This window comes from Leuciscus leuciscus (assembly GCF_965113295.1).
Source record: "Leuciscus leuciscus genome assembly, chromosome: 16".
NCBI lineage: Eukaryota > Metazoa > Chordata > Actinopteri > Cypriniformes > Leuciscidae > Leuciscus > Leuciscus leuciscus.
The window spans coordinates 19,808,219-19,831,191 of NC_138740.1; the positions used below are offsets into that span (position 1 = coordinate 19,808,219).

Here is a 22,973-nt window from a genome sequence, read left to right on the forward strand (position 1 = left end):
GGAAATTCAATTCTAAATGTATTACTGTAGCAGTAATAAGAAAAGAAAAAATGGACCTAGACTGGCCTAAAAAGTGTACTCAAAAATATTTTTTTCACATATTATTCAAGTACTTTATTAAAATCAAAGTTTGTAAGTAACTTATGCTCTTCAAGGTTGCATTTATTTGACACAAAACATATAGGTAAAAACAGTAATATCGTGAAACTATATAACCATATGATGCTGACATTTTCAGCGTCATTACTCCAGTCTCCAGTGTAACATGATCCTTCAGAAATCATTGTGATTTGCTGCTCAAGAAACATTTATAATATTAGCAATGTTGAAAATGGTTGTGCTGCTAGTATTTTTGTGGAAACTGCGATGAATAGAAATAGGATTTTTTTGATAAATAGAAAGTTCAAAAGAACATAAATTATGAACATAAAACAGTTTACATAACATAAAACAGAAATGTTTGTAATATTATAAATGTCTTTACTGACATTTAAAATCAATTGAATGCATCCTTGCTGCATTAAACTATTCATTAACTGGCCGCACATTTTTTTACCGTATTGTATTAAAGTGAAATACGGTTTGGTAAATGGTAAAACTACATTTGCTTTGGCATTAATTGAACAAATTTTTATAGAAAGTTAAACATATTTAAGTAAATGTATTTTACATTGTATCAAAATATCAGTTCAAGTGGAATGTATTTTAAAGAAAGACTTTAAAAAAAGAAAACGGTCTGGCATAATTTGTTTCAGATCCCAATTGGTTTAATATTTTATTATCGAAAGAAATTAGAATTTTAACTGTGGCTTCAGTGGCCAAATACATTTTGGCGCCATTGTACAGTTAATAAATAAATAGAACTTCTCTTAAAATCAGCATTAAATCTAGCAGCGGCGTCGAGCGTTAGTTCCGTGGTGAGCTTTTAAATGTGACGTGATGGTTGTGATTCTGGGCCGATGTCTGAGAGAGTGACACTGCCTCACTGTAGCCTCCCCCCCAGGAAACAGAGGAAGAAGATGCACAATCATCTGAGGCAGAACCTTTATGTGGATCATCCCAACCGAAACCTGGCCAATGGACCCAATCACCCAGGCCCAGGTCCTGAGGAGATACCCATGGTAGATGTACGTCACTCTTCTTAATAAATGTGGTTGGTTGTGATGTAGTATCTTCTGTCGGTAACAAAAGGGCTCTTTTTTTTCTTTCTCAATCGCAGTATATCTCCAAAAATGTACCGGCAACTGAGAGGGTCATTAGACACGGAGAAGAGGCACCTTTTCCTGGCAGCCGGCAGTCTTCCAGATCCCACAACTCCTCCACCCGGGCTCATTCCTCCACTCACAGGTACATTCCTGACAACGTGGCATGTTTGGCCAGAAATGAGCAGAGGATTTGTGTGTTGATTCATCATAGCCAGGGGTCACGGCCCATGTCATACGTCTGCTTTCATCGCATTCAGCATTTTTTCCCCCCTTTCCTTTCATCCGCTAGGTGTGGAATCCGAGTCAGGCAGCCATTATTCACCCCTTTTAGAATCAAGTCGCAGGTGTGAGTGAGTGAGTGCAGAGAAACTCAGAGGTTATACACCATGATCACCTCGCAGGGCTTCGACTTCACGCTTTTCACTCAAACTGATTCCTACACACATATGGGTTAAACCAGTGGTTCTCGGTTTGTTCTGTCATGACTCCTTTGAAACAAAAACCGCCTTTGTGTGCCCCCAACATTTTCACTTTCCGTTATCAATCAGCCGTATTGTTGCAAAACATTGTTGCCAAATGTATACTAATTGAATAATAACAAAATTATGAAAAACAAAATTTTTAGTTTGTACATTTTTCAGTTTAACTGTTTTGCCATAACTTATTCACCACCCTTGCAGTGTTTTCTTCATTAACTGACATATTTTTGTTCATTGAAATAAAGCTGAAGTGAAATAAAAGTTTTTTTTAGTAAATATTAGGTGAAAAACTTAAACTAAACAAAAATTTGCAATGTTGCCTTTAAACTATATGTATATATATATATATATATATATATTTTTTTTTTTTATCAAAATTACAAAAAATTCGACTAAAATGTAAATATAAAAATAAAAGCTAGTCCAAAAAAAAAAAAAAACTATAATAGTATATAAAAAATAATAAAATAACACTGATTTGGTGTCGTTCCAAATCGTATCTTTCCATATTCCCATATTCAATATTTTCATCTGTGGAACAGCAACGTAGACGAAACATGAGAGGATTGTGACTGACTGTCCACCTCCAAAAAGCACATAAAAGTAGCATGAAAGTAGTTCATATGACTGAGTCGCTATATTCTGAGTCTTGAAGACAAAGGAACTCTAAGAACTAGCCTCCCGTTCCTCCCCCCACACTTAGAGAACCACTGGGTTAAGCATCTTGTGAGCTTTTTCTGTCCTGCCTTCTTTCCTTCCCTTTTCTTTCATTCTTTTTCTCTCTTTCTGTCTTTCTCAGACATGAAGGGAGAACGTGGAGTCTGGAGCGAACAGACAGCGTCCTCTCCGACTGTCCTTCCGACATGATGTCGTCCTCAGTGGGGACCAGTAAATGCAACAGTCCTGCGTGCATGGAGGCTCGGGCCAGACGTGCCGCACACTGTGGCTTTACTGAGCCCCACCGGCAGGCCCTGCAGTACGGCGACTCTTTCGACTCGCTTGGGGACTCTCCGCATAGCGACAGGTGCGCAGGAGCACCCCCTCTCTGCAGCCATGGCACTGAGAACCATTTTAGTGTGTGCAGTAAGACTCTGCATTTCAGTGCATAGTCTCCTTTACCCCGGGAGATTGGCACGGGTGGCTTGAAAGATTCAATAGCAAATTTCACAGCACGTACCAACAGGGTTTGGGTCGTTTGGAGGGGTTTGGTGTGGTCTAATATAATTTAATTTAATTAATTCATATAATTTGATAAATGTTGATAAATAAAAGAAAGCTAGTGAGCTAACTATAATAAAAAATTCTAAACAAGAATATATAATACCTGACCCTGGATTACAAAACCAGTCACATGTCGCACGGGTATATTTGTGGCAATAGCCAACAATACATTGTATGGGTCAAAATTATCGATTTTTCTTTTATGCCAAAAATCATTAGGATATTAAGTAAAGATCATGTTTCATGAAGATATTTTTTACATTTCTAACCGTAAATATATAAAAGATTTATTTTGTGAATGCAGCACAATCGCGAACATAAATGGACAACTTTAAAGGCGATTTTCTCAATGTTCGATTTTTTGCAAATTGTTGTATCCCGGCCAAATATTGTCATATCCTAACAAACCATACATCAATTGAAAGCTTTGAAAGCTTTCAGGTGATGTATACATCTCAATTTAAAAAAACATTGGACCCATGTGACTGGTTTTGTGGTCCAGGGTCACATATATGTTATAAAGTATAATTACATATTTAAATATTTATTTTAAAATGTTTATATATATATTATATACTATAATACTATATATTATATATAGACATACACATACATTTCATTAGCCTATATATAATGTAATAAATATAATATGGTTGATAATATGGTAAATAATATAATATATAAAAATAAATATATAAACATTTTAATATATCATATAAATATATTTTTTACAAATATAACACATCAATAAACATCCACATATTTAGTTTCTTGTGCTGCGTCAGCCACTAGCGCATCTTATCAAAACCTCTCCCGATAAGAAAGCTGACCCCTCAAAACTCACTATACAAATCACACACTGTGTACCATGACGAATATAATAGTAAAATTCATTGCGCAAATCGTGCAGATGCTCTGGCCCAGCTGAGAATGTCAGAGAGGGAGTCAGGGTCAAGCAAAGCTTCGCTGCTCCAGATACGCAGTATTTGTATCAAGGCAGAGAGAATCTAGCCCACGGCCAGCTGTATTTACAGTTATCTCTCGCCTGCGAAACGCCCACACCACCATGTAAGGGCCAAAACAGGAGAATTTATACCGTGAGGGGTTCATTAAGTCAACAAGAGCCGAACAACACATTATCTCAGGGGTGAAACAGGTCTCTGGTGTTCTGCTCTGCACTATTTCCCTCTCTACCTTCTCTCCTCCTCTGCAGCTGACTGAGCTGTTGTGCATACGGCTATCTGCCCTCAGGCTCCGAAAAACTGTGACCGAGCAGCCAGTGTTAATTTATCTGCTCCAGTTTGACTGTGGCCTCCACTCTCAGGGCACGCTCACTTTAACTCACACAGCACAGGCCAAAGGAACAAAACGCAGATAGCGACTTTTTTTTTTTTTTTTTTTTGTCAAAGGCATCAGGGAAAATGACCCGCTTACATGATTAAGTGTAGCATGATGAACGCTAACGGAAGGGAACTTGTAAGGCAAGCTTTGTCATCCATCTGGTGGCGTGCTGCAGTAACAATGCTTAGCCTAGACTGGGAGGTTTGACGTGGCCTCATTTGTTACTGTAGCACGCATGTCTGCTGTCGTTTGCTATTGAGCTTTCAGCCGCCGAGTCTTAGTGTGCATACTATTATTTTTCTAGTGCCATAGCAAGGTGGGCGTAAATTGATGCAACTCTGCAAAAATACAAGACAGGAGAACTGCGAATGAGCAGCTAACACAGAACAGGGATCCCACACCTTTAGATTAGTGAATTGTTCATGTTGTTCACAGTGCAGTAAGAATTTTAATCACTTTAGAGAGGTTGCACTCAAAAAACAATAGTCAGTATTTAAATCCACAGCTTTCCTGTAGCTCAGTGGTAAGAGCATTGCGTTAACAACGCAAGGTTGTGGGTTCGATCCCAGGGGATTGCACATACCAATGTATAAATGTATAGGATAATGCAATGTAAGTCAAATGCATAAATGTAAATCAAAAATATATATTCAGAAATTCCCATCATTTTTTAGGATTTAATGAATTTCATGATTTTTCCAGATCTGAAATTTTTAAGAAATCTAGGTTTTCAATGACCGTAGGAACTCTGAAAGAGGTTCTCAACCTTGAGGTCGCGCACATGGGGTCAGGCACAGGAGATTTCTGTGAAATGCATATAACTTATTTTGTGATTTTTAATGTTGTTAGCATACGTTTAATAGTCAACAGTTAGACCTACTGAATATATTATTTTGTGCTTAAATTCGTTCAAATGTACGGAGCCCCGCACATGACATCCGGACAAAAATATATGTACATCATGGCCACAAATTAAGAATTTGTACAAATTACTATATTGTGTGCATGATTTACATGATTTTTTCCCTGCATTTCATGTGCGGAGGTCCATACTACGGTATTAAAAATAAAATATATAAATTGTAGGCATATATATTGTGTATACATTACCGTTCAAAAGTTTGAGGTCAGTATGATTTTTTTTTTTTTTATACAATACTTTTTATTCAGCATGGATGCATTAAATTGATCAAAAGTGACAGTAAAGACTTTTTCATTGTTACAAAAGATAAATAAATGCTATTCATCGAAGAATCTTGCAAAAATGTATCATGGCTTCCACAAAAATTGTAAGCAACTAACGGTTTTCAACATTAATAGTAATAAATGTTTCTTTAGCACCAAATTAGCATATTAGAATGATTTCTGAAGGATCATGTGACACTAATGGAGTAATGATGCCATCACAGGAATAAATGACATTTTAAAATAGAAAAAAAAAAAAATCAAATATCAAATTGTAATAATATTGCTATTTTACTGTATTTTTTATCACATAAATGCAGCCTTAGTGAGCATAAGAGACTTCTTTCAAAAAAAATATTATATACAGTGTATATTATTTATAGATCCAACTTAGATATACAGCAGAGATAAAATGCCCAGTGAAAAGGCATTTAGTCTTTAGAATGTGATTTGCTATTTGTGAGATCCTAAAGTTTAATTCTGTTTGGGTGAATGTCAGACCTGTAAAAAAAAAAGAGTTGTGGACCCAAAAAGTTGTGAACCCCTGAATGCTACTTCTTTCTCAGTGGTGGGTCACTTTGCTGTTATCTGTACTTAAAACCATTGACTGATGTCCATATCTGTTCCACACAACCTTCTTTTCTCCCGCTCTTCTTCCTCTCTCTGTCTCTCTCTCTCTCTCTCTCCCTGTCCTTCTCTCGCCACAGGTACGTGTCAGCGCTGACCACGCCGGCTCGCCTGTCTCCCGTGGACTTCCATTACTCACTGCCCCCGCAGGTGCCTACCTTCCAGATCACGTCTCCCAACGCCAGCCACGCCATGTCTCTGCCCCCCGCCGCACACGCTCCCTACCCGCCGGAGGAGGACCAGCCGCTGCTGCGGCGCTACCAGGTGCCACTGCACGAGGCACGGGGCCACGAGCCCTACCGGCAGCAGCAGCGCGGCAGCTACCTGCGGGACAGCACGGGCAGCCTTCCCTCCAGCCCCTACCGGCTGGCTCAGGAGGAAGAGTACGAAAGCACCCAGGAGTACCTCTCCTCCATGGAGCAACCAAAGAGAAGCAGTCGCCGCTGGCGCAGGTCCAGACTCAATGGCCACGTGGCGCCACGCGGCTACCAACCGTCCCGGGACTTGGGCTCACGCACTTGCCTGTCGGACAGTGATTCGGAGGAGGAGGAAGGTGAGAACACGCCCTTCCTCAGTATGCAGAATATGAACGCCGCCGAGCCCTCCGCCCTCTACAGGCCCGTGCCAGACACACGGACTTCTCACGCCCAGAGCGGGCGGCACGGGCCACGCGCCAACACACAGACCAGACTGACGCACTCGCGCCCCAAACTGGACAATGCACCCCACTAGAGAGACCACCACCTATCCACAAAAAAAAAAAAAAAAAAAACGATCTACTATAGACATGCACCTATAAGAAATATTTTTATTTTATATAACTGACAGATATTATAAACAAATGAAATATTTATTTTCATTTTAGCAAAAGTTGTCTACTAGTTAACAGCAAAGACTTTTTTTATAGGGAAAACTCTATTTATATGTACATTTTGATTTACAGCATAAAAAAGATGTGCCAATTTTTTCACAACTTAAAAAAAAAAATAGAGTAATATTGTGGTGCCTTTTGCTGTATGCTGATGCCAGAGGGCCAGTGGAGTTTTTTGTAGCCTTTCTTATACGGACGCCTCATTTTTTATACTCGTTTACTCTTTTGTTGTCTCTTTTTGGCCTTTTTTTTCTTCTTTCCTTTCCTTTCAAGGTTGTGTTTTTTGGGAGCTGACCCCCATTTGAACTGTGACATCCCCCCTCCACCGTCATGCAATATAAACCACTCTAACATAAGGTGTACGTTTACATGAATTTGATCCATGGAGATGTGTTTATGATCATGTTGCTTTGCCAACAGGAAATCAATGACAAATGCAACCGGGGGTTCGTACAAAAAAAGTAGTGTGTGTGCTTGTGTGTGAATGTGAGCGACCAAAAGCGAGAGGCCTCGGAATGACTGTGGCTCTGAGAAATATGCTGCTGTTGTCTAGAGTTACACATGTGGGCAACTGATGTCGTCTTACAGATGCACTGCCTTGATTTGCTTTGCATCCCTACAGGGTAAGGTTTGTCACACGGGAGCCTTCTTTTTCCAAAGGGGATTGTGGGTTAAATGTGAGTGGGCCGTGGGCCGGGCTGTCAGTGCTAATAGCTTTTGACAGATAACAAAGAAATAAAGAACATATAGTCTCTCCCACTCAGCCCACTTTCCCGTCACTCAGTCGAGTCGCCCTCATTATCAGCACATCCATCCGGTTAGAGTGGCCAGCGGGAGAGATAGACGGGAGGAATGGAAGGCCTCACAGCGTCTCAGGACTTCATTCCACTCCACATCTTCATCTAGCGCAGGACTGAAGAGAGACTGACACCAGACTGACGGATGCGTCCCCTCCATCGTTTGGTCCTGGTACATTGGGACAGCAAGAGTAAAGGGGCTGTTCACACAAGACACGTTCTTGTGCTATTTTTTTATTTTTGCTTTGTTTGAGGCATTCCATTCGACATCAGATGTGGGAAATTCCTACTTTATTTTTCCGACTTGTGATCATAAATGCCCAACCCTTGAAATATGATGCATAAAGAAACAAATAGCAATTTTGGAAATTTATATATGTGCACAATGTATGTACATATGTGTGTGTGTATATACATGCACATAGTTTTATTTTTTAGACATAGTGTCGAGTTTAATAGAGTGGATTAGTATCAGTTAAAATAATGGACCAATCAAATGAATCTAGGGGTGGGATAAGCATATTTACATTTCGCAACAACTTTTTATTTTTTTATATTAGAATGTGTCCTGTGTGAACAACCCTGAAAAGTTTCTGTGCAGAACACACAATCATGTACACACACAAACACAGTCTCAAATGACAAGACAAATAGCTGTGAAAATTATTAGGGGTCATTAAAATGCCAAAATATGCAAACTTTATATTCTACTTGCGTTCCAATGCATTTCATTTTTAGTGTGTAATGTTGAGGCTGTTTGTTTACCTTTGTTTTTTAACTTCAGGTCAGTTTTTTTCATTAGGTCCATATATTTCATAATTATTTAATATATTCACAGTTACTCTAAGTGCTACACCAAATAGTGCAGGTCGTTGTAATTATTATTTTATCATTATTTTTCATATGCAAATCCATGTCCATTTAAAGCACTCATTGGGGCCCAAACCAAACCAGAAACAGCTGCACTGACTGACTCTGTTTGGATGGAAACACTCCTACATTAACAACCAGTCAGTGTCGATAAGCCTGAGATGAAGTGTACTAAAATCAGCTGTTTTTAACTCTTCACCTTATACAAAGAGCGTCCACAGTCAGCATCAGCTTTCCACCTTATTGAGAAGATGTAAAGAATAATATAGTGTTGAGGGAGGTGAAGTTCATTGGGTTAGGAACAGAAAATTGACACCAAATAACAGAGGAAGATTATAACTAGACAGATATGTGCTAAATATGTTTTCGTGCACTTCTTCCATAAAAGAGATGAGTTGTGATTATTTTGGTATATATATATACAAATTAAGTCCTGATAAAAGGGGTTTAATGCTGTGTTATGACAGCACAATGGAATATCATGTTTTCTTATTTTAAATGAAGGGATGTTTTGTTTGAAGTTTGAGCAGAAATACTTTAGATCCCCTACCTTTCTTCCTTACATTTTGGGTCTTATTTGTATGTTTGGGGAAATGCCAAAAAAGACAGTGCTCTAGTTAGTTTAATGTGATATCTCTACTCAATCTCTTGACGGTTATGTCCTGCCAGTTTATTTCTACCTTTTTCGTTTCCCCCGCTTGAAACGTCTAAACACCTCCTCACCTCTGCATGTCCTTGTGGTCAAGGTTAGATGGGTGCATGGTACAAGCAGCAGATGATTTGTTTTCCTCAAGTCAGTGGAAGTGTATTTTTTTTAACATTCAGCAATAAAAAAAGGAATCTTTTCCCCCACCATGTCCATTCTTGGAAAATGCTAGAGGATTTTAAAAAGTGAGACAAACACGCGCGACTGTCATAGATTGTAAAAAAATAAAATAAAATGAAAACACCTGTTCATATGAGAAAATAAATATTTCTTGGTATCATTTTGGCACATGCCCATATCTGACCTGTTGTCTGTCTCATCTGTTCACTTGCCTGTCACTGAATTATGATTGAGCATTGGTCTACCTAGGCATGGAATGATGCGATACCAGCCACACATACCTTGAATGTAGAAGGCGAGTGCCCGCTGTCCAAGTGGCCCTGCAGAAAAGATAAAATGACCGACAAATGGCAAGTCACTGGGTCCTCATTATGTGTCTCGCACCAATCCACAAACATCTTCCTTTTTATGAGGATACAGGCACCTGGTAGAAGGGACCCTAGCCTATGCTATAGTATTCATCACCCTTTGTGACACACCTGGCTCAACACCGCCTCCCTGAACAGGCTCCAAATTAGCTGTACCATCTGGGGATGCAGCCGCCACTCTCCATGGACTACACCCTCTCTGGACGGCATGTCCACCCCACAATTTAGGTGACCGGGGACACAGAATTCCTGGATGGAGTTAAAATTTACATCGGCCCACAAGAGGAGGCGCTCTGCCAGCCTCTTCAGCGTTCGAGACCGGACGCCACCTTGGTCAGTAATATAGAAGATATTACTTCTACTGCCTGCTTGGCAAGAAGATGTCTGTCCAGAGCACCACTGTCTCCTGGTCCGATATATTTAATGCCCCCACACGAGCGAAGCGGGGTGGTCTGCTTGCAAACTGAAGCGTATAGCCTTTTTCTATCATACTCACCACCCAAACTGAGGGTGGGGACTCACTTACATTGTTTGAGCATGGAAGAGTGAGAGGAGAAAAAGAGCACTGATATTGAGGCATGTTTGTTTTTTGTTTTTATTGCAGTGTTTATTACAGGGAATAACATATCATTCTAACACTCTACGCTGTCGCTAGCAACATGCAGGGGGACAGATGAACAGCCTCTCCAACATGCCACCTTCCCGAACATCTGCACGTCGCTTGCACTGAGTAGCGCCTTCCTCCTCATGCTACACCTCTCAGGAGCGCGGCAGGGCCTTGCTGGGACATGGTCCAATCTGCTTAGGAAAGTGCCTCGACATCTTGGGTCTCACCACGGACTCAGGCTTTTTCCAAGGAGCCGAGGAAGCAGTGTTGGCTTATGGCCTTGGACTACTTTTGAGCCTCCAAGAACCTCTCAGAAAATGAGCCCACGGCATCATCAAAGAGACCTTGGGGACTGACAGGGGAATCTAACATCTTTTCGGAGTCTTTCATCTCTGTGAGAGTGAGCCACAAGTGGCGGATCACAACCACCAAGCTTTCCTTGCTGCAGCCCATAGCTGGAGCAGTCACCTTGGTATACCAGAGAGCTGAGTCCGTAGACAAGCATAGCTCCCTGAATACCTCCAGACCCGGAACTACATCTTCTTGAGCAGCTTGGCCTGGAGCACTTGCAGCACCACAGTTGTATGAAGGGCGGACGCTGCCTGTCTTTCTGCCTCAAAGACCTTCTCTGCTATGTTGGCCGTAGTCTGACATGGCTTGCCTTGGACTTCCAGCCCCGGGATGAAGGGCTGAGGTGGGCGCAATGGCTTCCTCGACGGGCAGCAGCTTGGCATAGCCTCAGCGCTCAGCTTTGTGTACAGTTGAGAGAAGAGAAGTTCCTCCAGCATGGGCCCGGGCTGAATGGGGGGTCCACCATGACTGAGAGATCTCACCATGCACCTCAGGGAAAAAAGGTGCCGGTCTCTTGGGGGCAGCAGTTCTGTTCCCGAGGCCATTGTGTCTTTCTCCAAAGCCATTGTGGACATTGCATCGTCATCCGAGGTGCCAAATGAGATCAGCTTGTGGGCTTTGTTGAAAGGGTTAAGATTGTCTCTGCATAATAGAGCATAGACTCCAAGGGTCATGGCACAAGTGGGCCAACGTGAGGTCGCCTATAGAGCCTCAGCACCTGTTGGTGCTTCCTGTCCCATGGGTCAACTGTCATCTCCTCACAGTGCTGACAGCCGGGTCCATCAAGAGCCATCTCGGTGTGGGTGCAGCCCAGGCACAAGATGCATGCCTCATGTCAGTCTAGGAGTCGAATAGTTCCCCCGCACGCATTACATTCCTTCAGGGCCATCTTTCTCATCACCGGAACGCTGAAAAGGATCGGCAAAACAGAGGCTCATCCTCTTGAAGGCATAGATCACCGGGGAGAGTCGTATTCTAATAGCTAGAAGGAGAAAGATTTTGACTCTTTAAAATTCTTATGCTGTTACATATCCATTATTCACCTTATCTTTAACATAAGAGCAGGCACGGCCATTTTTACCTTAAGGTTTCCGGTGTCAGCCACTTCCAGTTATTTTAGCTGTTCAAAAATAGTCATTTATGCTGCTTGAATTAGCAAGCTGATCTTTGTTTTCTTATTTTTAATTTGTTATAGTAATTGTAAACTGGTTTGTCACACATATAGTTTAACCGCTACTGCGCTTTGTTATTCTTTTAGTTATTTACCTATAGCAGCTAATGAATTGGAAGTTTCACACATTCACAGGAAATTTGCATCGAAAAATAAGGTGGATAAAGGCATACAACCATGTTTAGCGTTTATATGAAAAGTTACAGTTTTTGTGGATTTGTGGCTAGAGGAATTAAAGTCCACTAGAGGAGAAATTTTATTTATGTTCACATTGCCCATGTCTGTGGATGACTAGGGTGAAACAACATGCTTTATGGATTATTATAACCTGTGGCATTACGGCATGGACATACGGAGGAGGCTGGGGAACAAGGTCAGGAGTGATTCTCTCACAACAGCTCGTACCTCCAGCTGAACACATATGAATTTCAGTGTCGAAGAGGCGATTTTTGTGTGTCTTGTGAGACATTTCCAAGACATTCATCTGGGGCCCATCATCGCCAACACTTCGCTTTCCACTCAATGACCCTGATCAGCTCTCAGTTTTTATGTGTTTCTGCACTCTCTGGTCAATCCTGACATGCTTAAACATGAAACATATGCCTCACTATATTGTTGAGTAGCTGCCAAGTAAACTTGAACACACCAGTCCATGGTAACTTAATTGTAGGTGGACCGCAGCCTACCTGTTTTAAGTTTCACGCTTGCAACTTTAAGAGGTAATTACTTGCCTGATTCTACACGGCAAATGCAGTAAAACAGGCTGAGTATGTGATCTCTAACCGTCATATGCAAGTATGTGGACCACTGTTACTACTAGAGCAATTAAGTATTACATTGTGTTTGATTGTTAGGCTAGCTGAAAGAACTTATTTTTACATTCTTAGTAATGTGAATTCTCACTTCAGTTTACAGTCATAAAAGTGCTAATGTCTTGGGACTATAATGTAAAAGAAAACTGAATGTAATTTAGATTTCACATCATACACCTCTAGTTTTTCTAATGCGAATAGCTGAATTTAATGGCTCAATGCAGCTAGTATTTGGCAGGCTTCAAGAAAGTGATGTGTTACAGACAACTTGCAAAGATTTCTTTTGCATGAATGCGGCAATTCAGATGATTTTGGCTCCTGAAGTCTACAGTTCTTGAGCATTTGTGGCCTGTTCACACATGAATCTTTGTCAGGAAAATTCCGCGTGAATAACGTTTGAATTTAATCCATGAATCTGTTCCAATCAATACAAACATTCACATAATGTCAATGCAACATGGAGGGGTTCTAACACTTTTTCCATCTCATTGCGAAGAAAACTGGCCAACCAATAAAATTTGCGCTTTTGGTAACATGCCTAGAGCCAGTGCCGTTACATAAAACTATGACTTGGTAAATTACAGCTGTCTAATACGTTTTATCTTATCATTCATCTAAACAGACTAATCAATCCAGATTTAGCACAACATTTTCTTGACAAACATTTGTCTTGGTGAGAACAGGCCTTTCCAATCTGGCTAAACTGGTCAAGCTGGTGCTTTATTTGGTGCAAAAGTGTTCTAGTCAACCATATCATAAGAATATGAGTTGGCAATTTCATATGAATTAATTTGATCTGAATGAAAACAAATGATTTGTAAACGTCACCATGTAGCATTACTAAATCCAATCCTCAACATGGCATTAGCAGATTGTTCAAAAACATATTTATTTCGCCACCAATGCACCAGATTTACGAATTGTCATGAGAGTGTTTGTGCATTCTGGGTAGGTGAACACTGGAAAAACTGAATGATGTAAATTGACTGGAGGAAATATATTACCTTGTTTCTGGAGCCAAAGGCAATATCAGATTTTATACATATCTGTCTTTCCTCCGTCATGGAAGCAACAACATTGAAAATCTGGTTATATGTCCTTGGGAATGTCTCACTACCTGAATGGGCAGTGAATCATTGAAATAGACTGTTGTTGCCATGGGATCCATTCTTTATTCGTTCACGTCAGGAAAAAAAGTATAAATCATGTTGATAAACGGTCTGCCTCTGAGTTTTATTTAAGGTAGAGATGTGGTTCCACCACTACAAGGGAAGTTTCATATGATGTCTAATCATTCAAAGGAGTGAAAGAACATCATGTGCATGTTTGGAGCGGCTGTTGTCTCCTCTCTGGTGAGCTCCAATTTTAAGATGAAGGTGTGGAAATGGAATATTAGTCTCTAGATGATAACCTGATACGAGGCGTTTGGGTCATAAACTTTCCAAATGTTGCTTCACCTTCAAAATGTGCTAATCCCTTCCCACATGATTTGGCATCATTGTCTGTTCCCATCTACTGATCGCCAAATGCCAGATAGCCAAAGGATGATCTCATTAATTTCGGATACGGCATCAAAACATTTCAGACACATTAATTGGGAAATGTACTTCACAAAACAAATGGTGATGCAATGTAGAGTTGAGGAATGTGCTTAGATTTAATTTACGACTTTATATACGTTGTTGTATATTCTATATTGTTGATAATGAGAACAAACTGAATCAACGCTACAATGTCATTGTAGTTTAGCGGAATACTTATCCGGTTGCAAGAGGCTGTGAAATTAAATGAAACCTACAATTAAATCAAACAATGTAATCAAAACAATCAAACTTTTCCATCATTACATTACAGTGTTTTGTAAAATGAGTATACAAACATTCATGATCAATCTGCTGGTAAAACAAATGTGTCACTGCTCAAAGAAAAAAAACAGCTTAAAGGGATAGTTCACTTTGAAATAAATTTTTGGTATGTTTTAGCTTACCTCAAGGGCATCCATGATGTAGGTGTCTTTTTTTCCGCAGTAGTTTCAATTTTGATATTTTTAGGTCAAACCATTCTTGTCTGTCAGTCATATAATGCAGGTCTATGGTCACCACCTCAAACAGCATGCACAGAGTCCAAATTAAAACAATTCCCCGTCGTCCAAATTAAACAATTCCCCATCGTAAGTACACATTGATGGCCTAAGACACGAAACGAGCGGTTTGTGTGAGAAAACGAACAGTATTTATATCGTTTTACCTCTTATACACAGCCATGTCCGAGTGATCTGATCTGACGTGTACGCAGACTGGTGCATAGATATATACACTAGATGTCGCCTTGTCTACGGCAGTTCTTTGGAACGAATGTCTTTAAGGCGACATCTAGTGTATATATCTATGCACCAGTCTGCGTACACGTCAGATCAGATCACTCGGACATGGCTGTGTATAAGAGGTAAAACGATATAAATACTGTTCGTTTTCTCACACAAACCGCTCGTTTCGTGTCTTAGGCCATCAATGTGTACTTACGATGGGGAATTGTTTAATTTGGATGACGGGGAATTGTTTTAATTTGGACTCTGTGCATGCTCTTTCAGGTGGTGCCCATAGAACTGCATTCTATGACTGACAGACAAGAATGGTTTGACCTAAAAATATCAAAATTGAAACTACTGCGGAAAAAAAGACACCTACATCTTGGATGCCCTTGAGGTAAGCTAAAACATACCAAACATTTATTTCAAAGTGAACTATCGCTTTAAGTTGGTTTTCCGGTCTTACCAGGTTTATGCAGGCCTAAATGCCATTATGAAAAAGAAGTGCACTTAATTGTATTGAATGTGCATGTCTAATGTACCTAAAATCTTAAAAGTAATTTGAAAAAAAACTGTACTTGCAAATAGTTATATAATAATATAAAAGGCCTCTTAAGTTTAAGTTGAGTACGCTTTCCTTACTTTTTCTTAACACACTTAGAAATTGCACTTTTTAATATCAAATTAAAAGTTTTAAGTTAAAGTGCATTTTGAATACTTGTTTTAAGTGTTTGCCATAATTTTAAGAATTACACTTATTTTAATGTGTTGACTTATGTGGTAAGTGGTACTTAAAAGTGTACTTATTTTTCACAAGGGTGGTCTCCCCGCCTGATGGTGTCCAGAAACCCTTTACAACCATAAAATAGACCAGCATAACCAGGCCAGCTAAACCCACCAAACCTGCTTAGGCTGGTTTGAACTTTTTCTCTATGAATTCAAGATCCAACTATATTTGCATGCAATCTGCACGCAATCTGCACCACTACTATGTGGATGTGTAAATATATCCATGAGCCAGACAAGGCTTTCAAAACCTGAAAACTTGATGCTATCGATCCACAACTGGAAATGCGGAGTTAACATGACTAGACTTGACATCGGAAAAGAAATGAAGAAAACATCCAATTACATAAAATGAGGACATAGTCCACAAGAAAATAAATACTCTAAACTGAAAGCATGTTAATGTTGCTACAGGCACAGGCATGATGCATGATGCTTCCAAAACAGACTGAGGTCAACAAAATCTGTGAACCGAACCTGCCAACTTCTTTCTAACCTGAGCTCAGAATAACAAGACACAGCTCAGTGCGTGCAAAGAGTCAGGCCTCTCTCGCAAAGACCACACAAATCCTTTCCTCCTGTCCACTCCTATTGGCTAAAGAGCAGGATCTGGGTCAATCACATGACACTTGTTTTTGTCTGGATCTATTTATTAAAAAAATATATTGCATTAAAAAAGAATATATTGCAAAAACCTGTTATTTGATAAGCATGCTATAATTTCTAGAGGTTGGCTGGTATTAAACTCTTGAAAAGAAAACTTTATTAAATAGTTTGGCATCATGTTTTATTATTATTTCTTAAGGGGAAATATATTTAATACAATGGTAACACTTTACAATAAGGTTCATTAGTTAACATTAGTTCATGTATTAAGTAACATGAACTAACAATGAGCAATACATTTGTTACAGTATTTATATGACAATAGGTTGTAAAATGTCATGTAATGCGACTCCCCAAAAATGCAGTGATATTGAAGAATTAATCATGATATTCACTTTTTTTTTTGTTGAAAATATTTATTAAAATGTGTACATGTGAAATATTTAACTTTATACTTTTAACTTTTATTGAAAATGGTATAACTTTTCTTTTTCTTTTTTCGAAACCTATTAAAACAACATGAATACAAAGAGTACATTTCTAAGGACTCGTAAATATGTTTAAACTAGATTTTCAAAAGTGTTTCCCTTTCTTTATCATGGGCACTATTATTAGTCTTTGACTCATCTTTTAAGACCATCAGATCCTGAGAAGCAGGTGTGTCTCTGAGATCAATCTTCTGCTGAGACAGCTGGAATCTTCTAGAGTTTTTAAAAAACACTTCTTTCCCACCAAGTTCAAGAAGTTCTTCTTAATTACACACCGTACGCTTTCCCACACATGAACTGTCATAATCACACTCTCTGATTGCAAGGCAAAGAAAACATGACAGGATGATGCATGTTTCCACGCAAAAACCCTAATGGCCATTAGTAAATGACGACGTGAGTGAAGGTTTGCTATCTCTACATGTTAAATTGCCTGTGTCTGCACTCCAAACAGAACACAGATGCTGCATATGAAAGTAAGATTCGTCTGTGTATAGCACAAGTTGTGAAGCGTGATCTCTGCTACTGATCCTCAAAATCTTAAAACGCTTCACACGATCTGCTTCAACAAGTCAACATTTCTCGCATCGTTTTCCATTGATTCATGGCAGCGCATGATGAATACAGTGATAGAGTGTGGCAGAGGGTGCTTATGAAAAAGTGATGTGCAGCATGTTCACATGTGTCTCCGTGATGAAGCAATGGACACATCAATCACTCATTGAACAGGCTATTTCGACACTTGAGCAAACAACCCGGCCAAATGCAGCAAAACTGTCATCTACATCATCCTGCATACTAAATATTCTGGGTTATCCCAAGTGAAGCGTGTGATTTGTGCACCACTAGGGCAACTGGAACTGCAGAAAACTTCATAGGTGAGAAAAACTGATAGTTCCTCTCCAAATCCACTCCATTTGTATTATTTCTATGTGAGAATTACAGAAAGTGATATACAACTATCCAGCATCGCCCTGTTAGCCCCTGCTGGTTGATGTCGTAAATACGTTTTATGATGCAAAAAGCATTAATCTCCACTGAGGGCCATGTAAAAGTAAGCATGTATTCTTCTGAATCTGATCAAATAGTTTATTACAAATAGCAACACAGAAATAGTAAAAATGTCATTATATACAGTAGATGTTTTAACGGTGACCATTTTTTATATGCTCTACCTTGATCAGTTGACTTAACTTAAAAAAGTGAGGAAAAGCACGTTGACTTAAAATGATCAAGTAAATAAACTTTATGCGTAATTGAAAAAAAAAATGATGTGGAATTGTCAAGTTCACATAACTTAATCGTTTTAAGGCAACGGATTTCCTCCCATTTTTGAGTTAAGTAAACTGATCACTTTTTACAGTGTAAAAAATCGAATATTGAATTTTCTCCGTCTTCTGCCTTTCACATCATACTCAAGATAATCGCAAATGAATCATTTGGAACTGCAATGCCAAAAATGTTTTAAAAAAAATAAAATAAAATTGGGGTGAACTATTCCTTTAATAAAATGTTTTTAATAAATACAAATTGCACATTTCTGCTTTTTAAACCATCACTGTCACAGATTTTATGAAAGATAGAGGGGTAACTGAGGGGATAACAACCAGATGAAAGGTCCAGATTTAACTGATAACTCCTTAGTGGACGCTCTGCCCTCTCAAAGAGAGCACAATAGTGAACTAAGAGGTCAACAGCATGAAGAGTGTGGGGTTTATTGCAATTTCAAAGGTCCATGATAATAAAATGGTGTATATGAAATAATATGTGTGCCAAGAAGTCAGATCAACTGTAATTACTGGCCATTTAATGTGAAAGATTGAAGGAATTATGTTCAACTTACGATATGTTTATTCTTGAACCAAACAATAAGTAACTGTCTACGTCTTTTGTAATCAAAGAAGCCGCATCACAGGTCATATGACTCGCATTGGGTCTCCTGACAGATGAGCCATGTTTGTCGTACTTTGACTGCAGTAAAGAAGTAATCAAAACATAATCCAGACTGTATACATCTATATGTCAAAGGGAAAGGTGTGTGCATGAGAACACGAGAACTCTTTAAATGAAGCACTTAAACCATAAATGTTTCCTTTGATGTGACCTTGTTCAGTCACAAATGTGTTTAACATGCAGAGGCTTGATTCTCCCTTACTTACCCCAGATGAAAAGTCAGAATGGTATTCACATTGGCAGGGGAATTGCATGGGTGATCAAGTTACATAAGGGCGCAATAAGTGTTGCTTTTTTTTTATACGGTCAATAGGCATCACAAACCATAAAGGAATCACCCCACTGAACTGATACAGCACTGCCATTGACAGAGGCGGATGTGAGGAAATATCAGACTGCTGAATTCTGCAACTGGCCAATCAGATTTAAGTATTTCAGAAAGCCATGTAGGCTTTTTTTAAATGGCTTTTCAGCAGATATAGAACACAGATGACTTTTCAGAAAGCTATAATCATCAGATTCTGTCAAATTGACAGTTTTCTGCCAAGTGCAACAACTTATTTTACTGTTTTAATATCATCAAATCATCTTGTTTTTCTCCATGGATTGTTATATGACTTGCACCTGCACTTGAACATTGACCTGTGGCGAGCAAATAATATGCTGAGTTTTCATAATGTGACTAAGGGGATTTTTCTTTTCTTTTTTTTATTCCAGGCCAGGTTTTACACACACCCATTATCTACAGGGACACCTGACAATATTTCCTATTATAGGAACTTCAAAAACATCCTATCTTCCTTCTGTTTTGCACTTACTAAATGATTATTCCAACTAATACATAAAAGTAAGTAGCTTGTATCGCCTCTAAGACCTTTAGTGAACTTGTTCACTGACCCAATTCCCAAAAGGACCAGTGTGGGTGAGTATAAAAACATGGAGCGATGATCCGGATTCAATTCTATAAGAAGAGGTGAGCTTGGAAACACTGCTGTTAGTCGCTTTAGCTCCTGCTTACCAGCACTCCTGCACTCCACGGTAATGATGAAGATCCTGTTTCTGATCCCAGTTTGCCTGAGCCTGATTCTCAGCATCTGCGCACAGAAGCCTGAACCCTGCAGTAAGACCTCCTGACCTTTTGTCCTTTGCCTGCACATTTTAATAAACTTTATAGTGCAGTTGAAAGAACTAAAAATGTATATATGCTTGTTTTGGATCCTTTTAAATGAATCCGTTTAAATGAAACTTGTTATTCTCCCTTGACTTCCAGAGTCTCCACCCTTGCTAGAGGGGGCGCTGACTGCAGTAAGTGGACTGTCTTGACATATAAATTTGATCTCTAACTTCTCTTACTAGTTGGCTTATATCTGCAGAAAACTATGCAAATGCTAATTGTGAGTTATGTGAAAATGCTCTAAGCAATATTATTTTCTTCTCCAACACAGTTCATCCCAGGGCACCACTTACGTGTTTTTGAGAAATTCTCCTATGATGCCTATGGACAAAATGTCCGAGTTCTAGCATCTGGGAAAGATGGCAGCGAGACCTTCTTTGTAGACAGGCTTCTGCTCTTTAGAGAGGTAAAGTACCACGGTTTAAGGAGAAAAAGCAAGACATGAATTTAGCAAAATTCATCATTGGGGATTGTGTTGCTGACTGCTAATATGACCCAGAGTTTGCACTCTTCTCAACAGGGGGTCAACTATGAGATCCACTACCGCAACCAAACTTGTATTAAGACTGCGTTAAAGGTACCATTCAGACATATTGGGGTTCCCCATGATGCCCATTTCCTGACTCAAATGGTCTTGGGTAGCAGCTCTATACTAGGACAAGGACTGCTCGTCAATAACTGGAATGGAACAGCGCAGGAAACAAAAGGTAACGTGTGCCGTTATGCTGCCTGATGATTCGCACAGACTGCAATAAACAACATAAATGTATTAAAACATCACAAGTTTTTACTTTTCTAAACAGTCACAACAATCCCGACCAGTCTAAAATATAAAAACTTATAATAGGCTTACCATAGTGACAAAGTGAAGAAGTACTGAAAGTGTATAGATGTTTTGAACAACAAAAAAGATACTTTTAAGTAACTTGTTTTGGCTTGAGTTAACCGATATAAAATCTCTTGCTCTAGTTCCCTTGCTAGTTGGCTTATGTTCTCTGTACTGTTCTCTGCAGAAAACTATCTGCTGACCTTCACTGCGTTTGGCTGCGTGCCTCTCTACACCATTGATTTCACACAGAAAGGGGAATTATCTGTCATGACAAGGTTAGTGTTCAAAAGTAGGCTGATCCGTCCCATTCAGAAACTATAACCATGTCTAACTCTGTTTTTCATTAAAGACCAAAGACCCATGGATAATACTTATGTAATCAAGTCTGCAATCTTGTCCTTTACTTAACCACATTTGTAGTACACCGGTGAAGAACAACAGCAGATTATGCAAGCAACTCTTAACCAATTACATGTGTTTACATCGCCTCTCCTCTTCCTCTGATCAAGGCTGTCTTCTTGCAAGAATAACAAATAACATGCACAGAAAACTAAATGTGTGCTTCATGAAAACAACTAATCCTGTTAATAATCAAAATGAGAAAAGGAGGATGCTGAATGGGTCACAGATGTATACATAACCTTAGACTCTGAGTGAACATTTCAGATGTTTATATATATATGTGTGTGGATAGATAGATAGATAGATAGATAGATAGATAGATAGATAGATAGATAGATAGATAGATAGATAGATAGATAGATAGATAGATAGATAGATAGATAGATAGATAGATAGATAGATAGATAGATAGATAGATAGATGGATAGATGGATAGATAGATAGATAGTCAAAAGTTTGGAAACATTACTATTTTTTAGGTTTTTGAAAGAAGTATCTTATGCTCATCAAGCCTGTATTTATCAAAAATACAGGAAAAATGCAATAATATTGTGAAATATTATAAAAACAATTCTTCTTTAATATATTTTAAAATATAATTTCAGCTATGCAAAGGTGAATTTTCAGCATCATTACTCCAGTCTTCAGTGTAACATGATCCTTCAAAAATCATTCTAATATGCTCATTTAATACTGAGTTATTATCAATGTTGGAAACAGTTGTGCTGCTTAATATTTTTTTGGAACATGTTATACTTTTTTTCAGGATTAGTCTAAGAATAAAAAGTTAAAAAGAACAGCATTTTTTCAAAATAAAATCTTTTCTAACAATATACACTACAGTTCAAAGGTTAATGCTTGGTTAAATCCTGTTATTAAAAAATAAAAATAAAAGATTTTATTCATCAAATCCTGATAAAAGTATCACAGATTATAAAAAAATATTACTTTTTAAAACTGTTTCCAACATTGATAATAAATCAGCATATTAGAATGATTTCTGAAGGATCATGTGACACTGAATACTGGAGTAACGGCTGATGAAAAATGTACTTAGCATCACAGAAATAAATTATATTTGAACGTATATTAAAATAGAAAACCATTATTTTAAATTGTAATAATATTTAACAATATCACTGTTTTTTTTTTTTTTCTGTATTTTTGATCAAATAAATACAGCCTTGGTGAACATAAGAGACTTATTTAAAAAAAAACATAAAAATAGTAATGTTTCCAAACTTTTGACCGGTACTATACAATTACATTTTCTGAAAGTTAAATATATACATTTTTGGGATTGTTTCTTCATTTTACCAATTATTTTATACCATCACCCATTTGTTTCTAAGTATTTTACATTTAACACCTTAATAGGGATCACTGAAGTAATATATTTAAGCAAATAAAAAGTCATCAACCTCAAATGGATCCAGAGGCCAACATGATTTCTTCTTTCCGTAGCTTCTTTGACCTAGTGGAGGGAATAGAGGACCCAAATGTCTTCATCCCACCTTCATTCTGTGATTCTGTGGAAGTGCTGCCGGCCAAAGAAGGCGTCGTGACAAACTCCTTCATCGGTCTTCTCTGAGAGGAACAATGTGTATGTGTTTCAGTGCATGTCTAGCTGAAATTGCAGAATGGACGCACAATTTTAAACCTACGCACATTAAACAATGTGACTATGCAAACTATG

At 38.6% G+C, this 22,973-nt stretch overlaps 3 protein-coding genes across 9 annotated transcripts in view; 2 read left to right on the plus strand and 1 right to left on the minus strand.

Moving 5' to 3' along the window:
* Positions 1 to 9,600, plus strand: part of nrg2a (neuregulin 2a) — a 90,330-nt gene extending 80,730 nt beyond the window's left edge. For 3 of the 7 annotated variants that reach the window (XM_082141028.1, XM_082141032.1, XM_082141029.1), the window contains 3 exons: positions 992 to 1,127; positions 1,220 to 1,347; positions 6,139 to 9,600. In XM_082141028.1, the coding sequence (XP_081997154.1) occupies positions 992 to 1,127; positions 1,220 to 1,347; positions 6,139 to 6,790 (916 nt within the window). In that variant the 3' untranslated portion in view covers positions 6,791 to 9,600. The remainder of the gene's footprint in view (positions 1 to 991; positions 1,128 to 1,219; positions 1,348 to 6,138) is intronic. The other 4 variants (XM_082141030.1, XM_082141033.1, XM_082141031.1 and 1 more) reach the window with 2 other exon arrangements.
* slc22a6l (solute carrier family 22 member 6, like) overlaps positions 1 to 22,973 on the minus strand; it is a 65,432-nt gene that overhangs the window by 22,562 nt on the left and 19,897 nt on the right. The gene's annotated exons all lie outside the window — the stretch shown is intronic.
* epdl2 (ependymin-like 2) lies at positions 19,869 to 22,968 on the plus strand. The gene is made up of 6 exons (XM_082141055.1): positions 19,869 to 19,992; positions 20,143 to 20,177; positions 20,318 to 20,452; positions 20,567 to 20,753; positions 21,060 to 21,150; positions 22,742 to 22,968. Exons 1-6 carry the CDS (start codon positions 19,914 to 19,916, stop codon positions 22,866 to 22,868), a joined length of 654 nt encoding a protein of 217 aa, XP_081997181.1. The 5' UTR covers positions 19,869 to 19,913; the 3' UTR covers positions 22,869 to 22,968.

Bases quoted from the DNA above. Each gene is read 5' to 3' on its own strand.
- epdl2 (XM_082141055.1), top strand. From the start codon at position 19,914: ATGATGAAGATCCTGTTTCTGATCCCAGTTTGCCTGAGCCTGATTCTC. The intron at 19,993-20,142 runs GTAAGACCTCCT...CTTGACTTCCAG, and splicing joins ACAGAAGCCTGAACCCTGCA to AGTCTCCACCCTTGCTAGAG. The intron at 20,178-20,317 runs GTAAGTGGACTG...TCTCCAACACAG, and splicing joins TAGAGGGGGCGCTGACTGCA to TTCATCCCAGGGCACCACTT.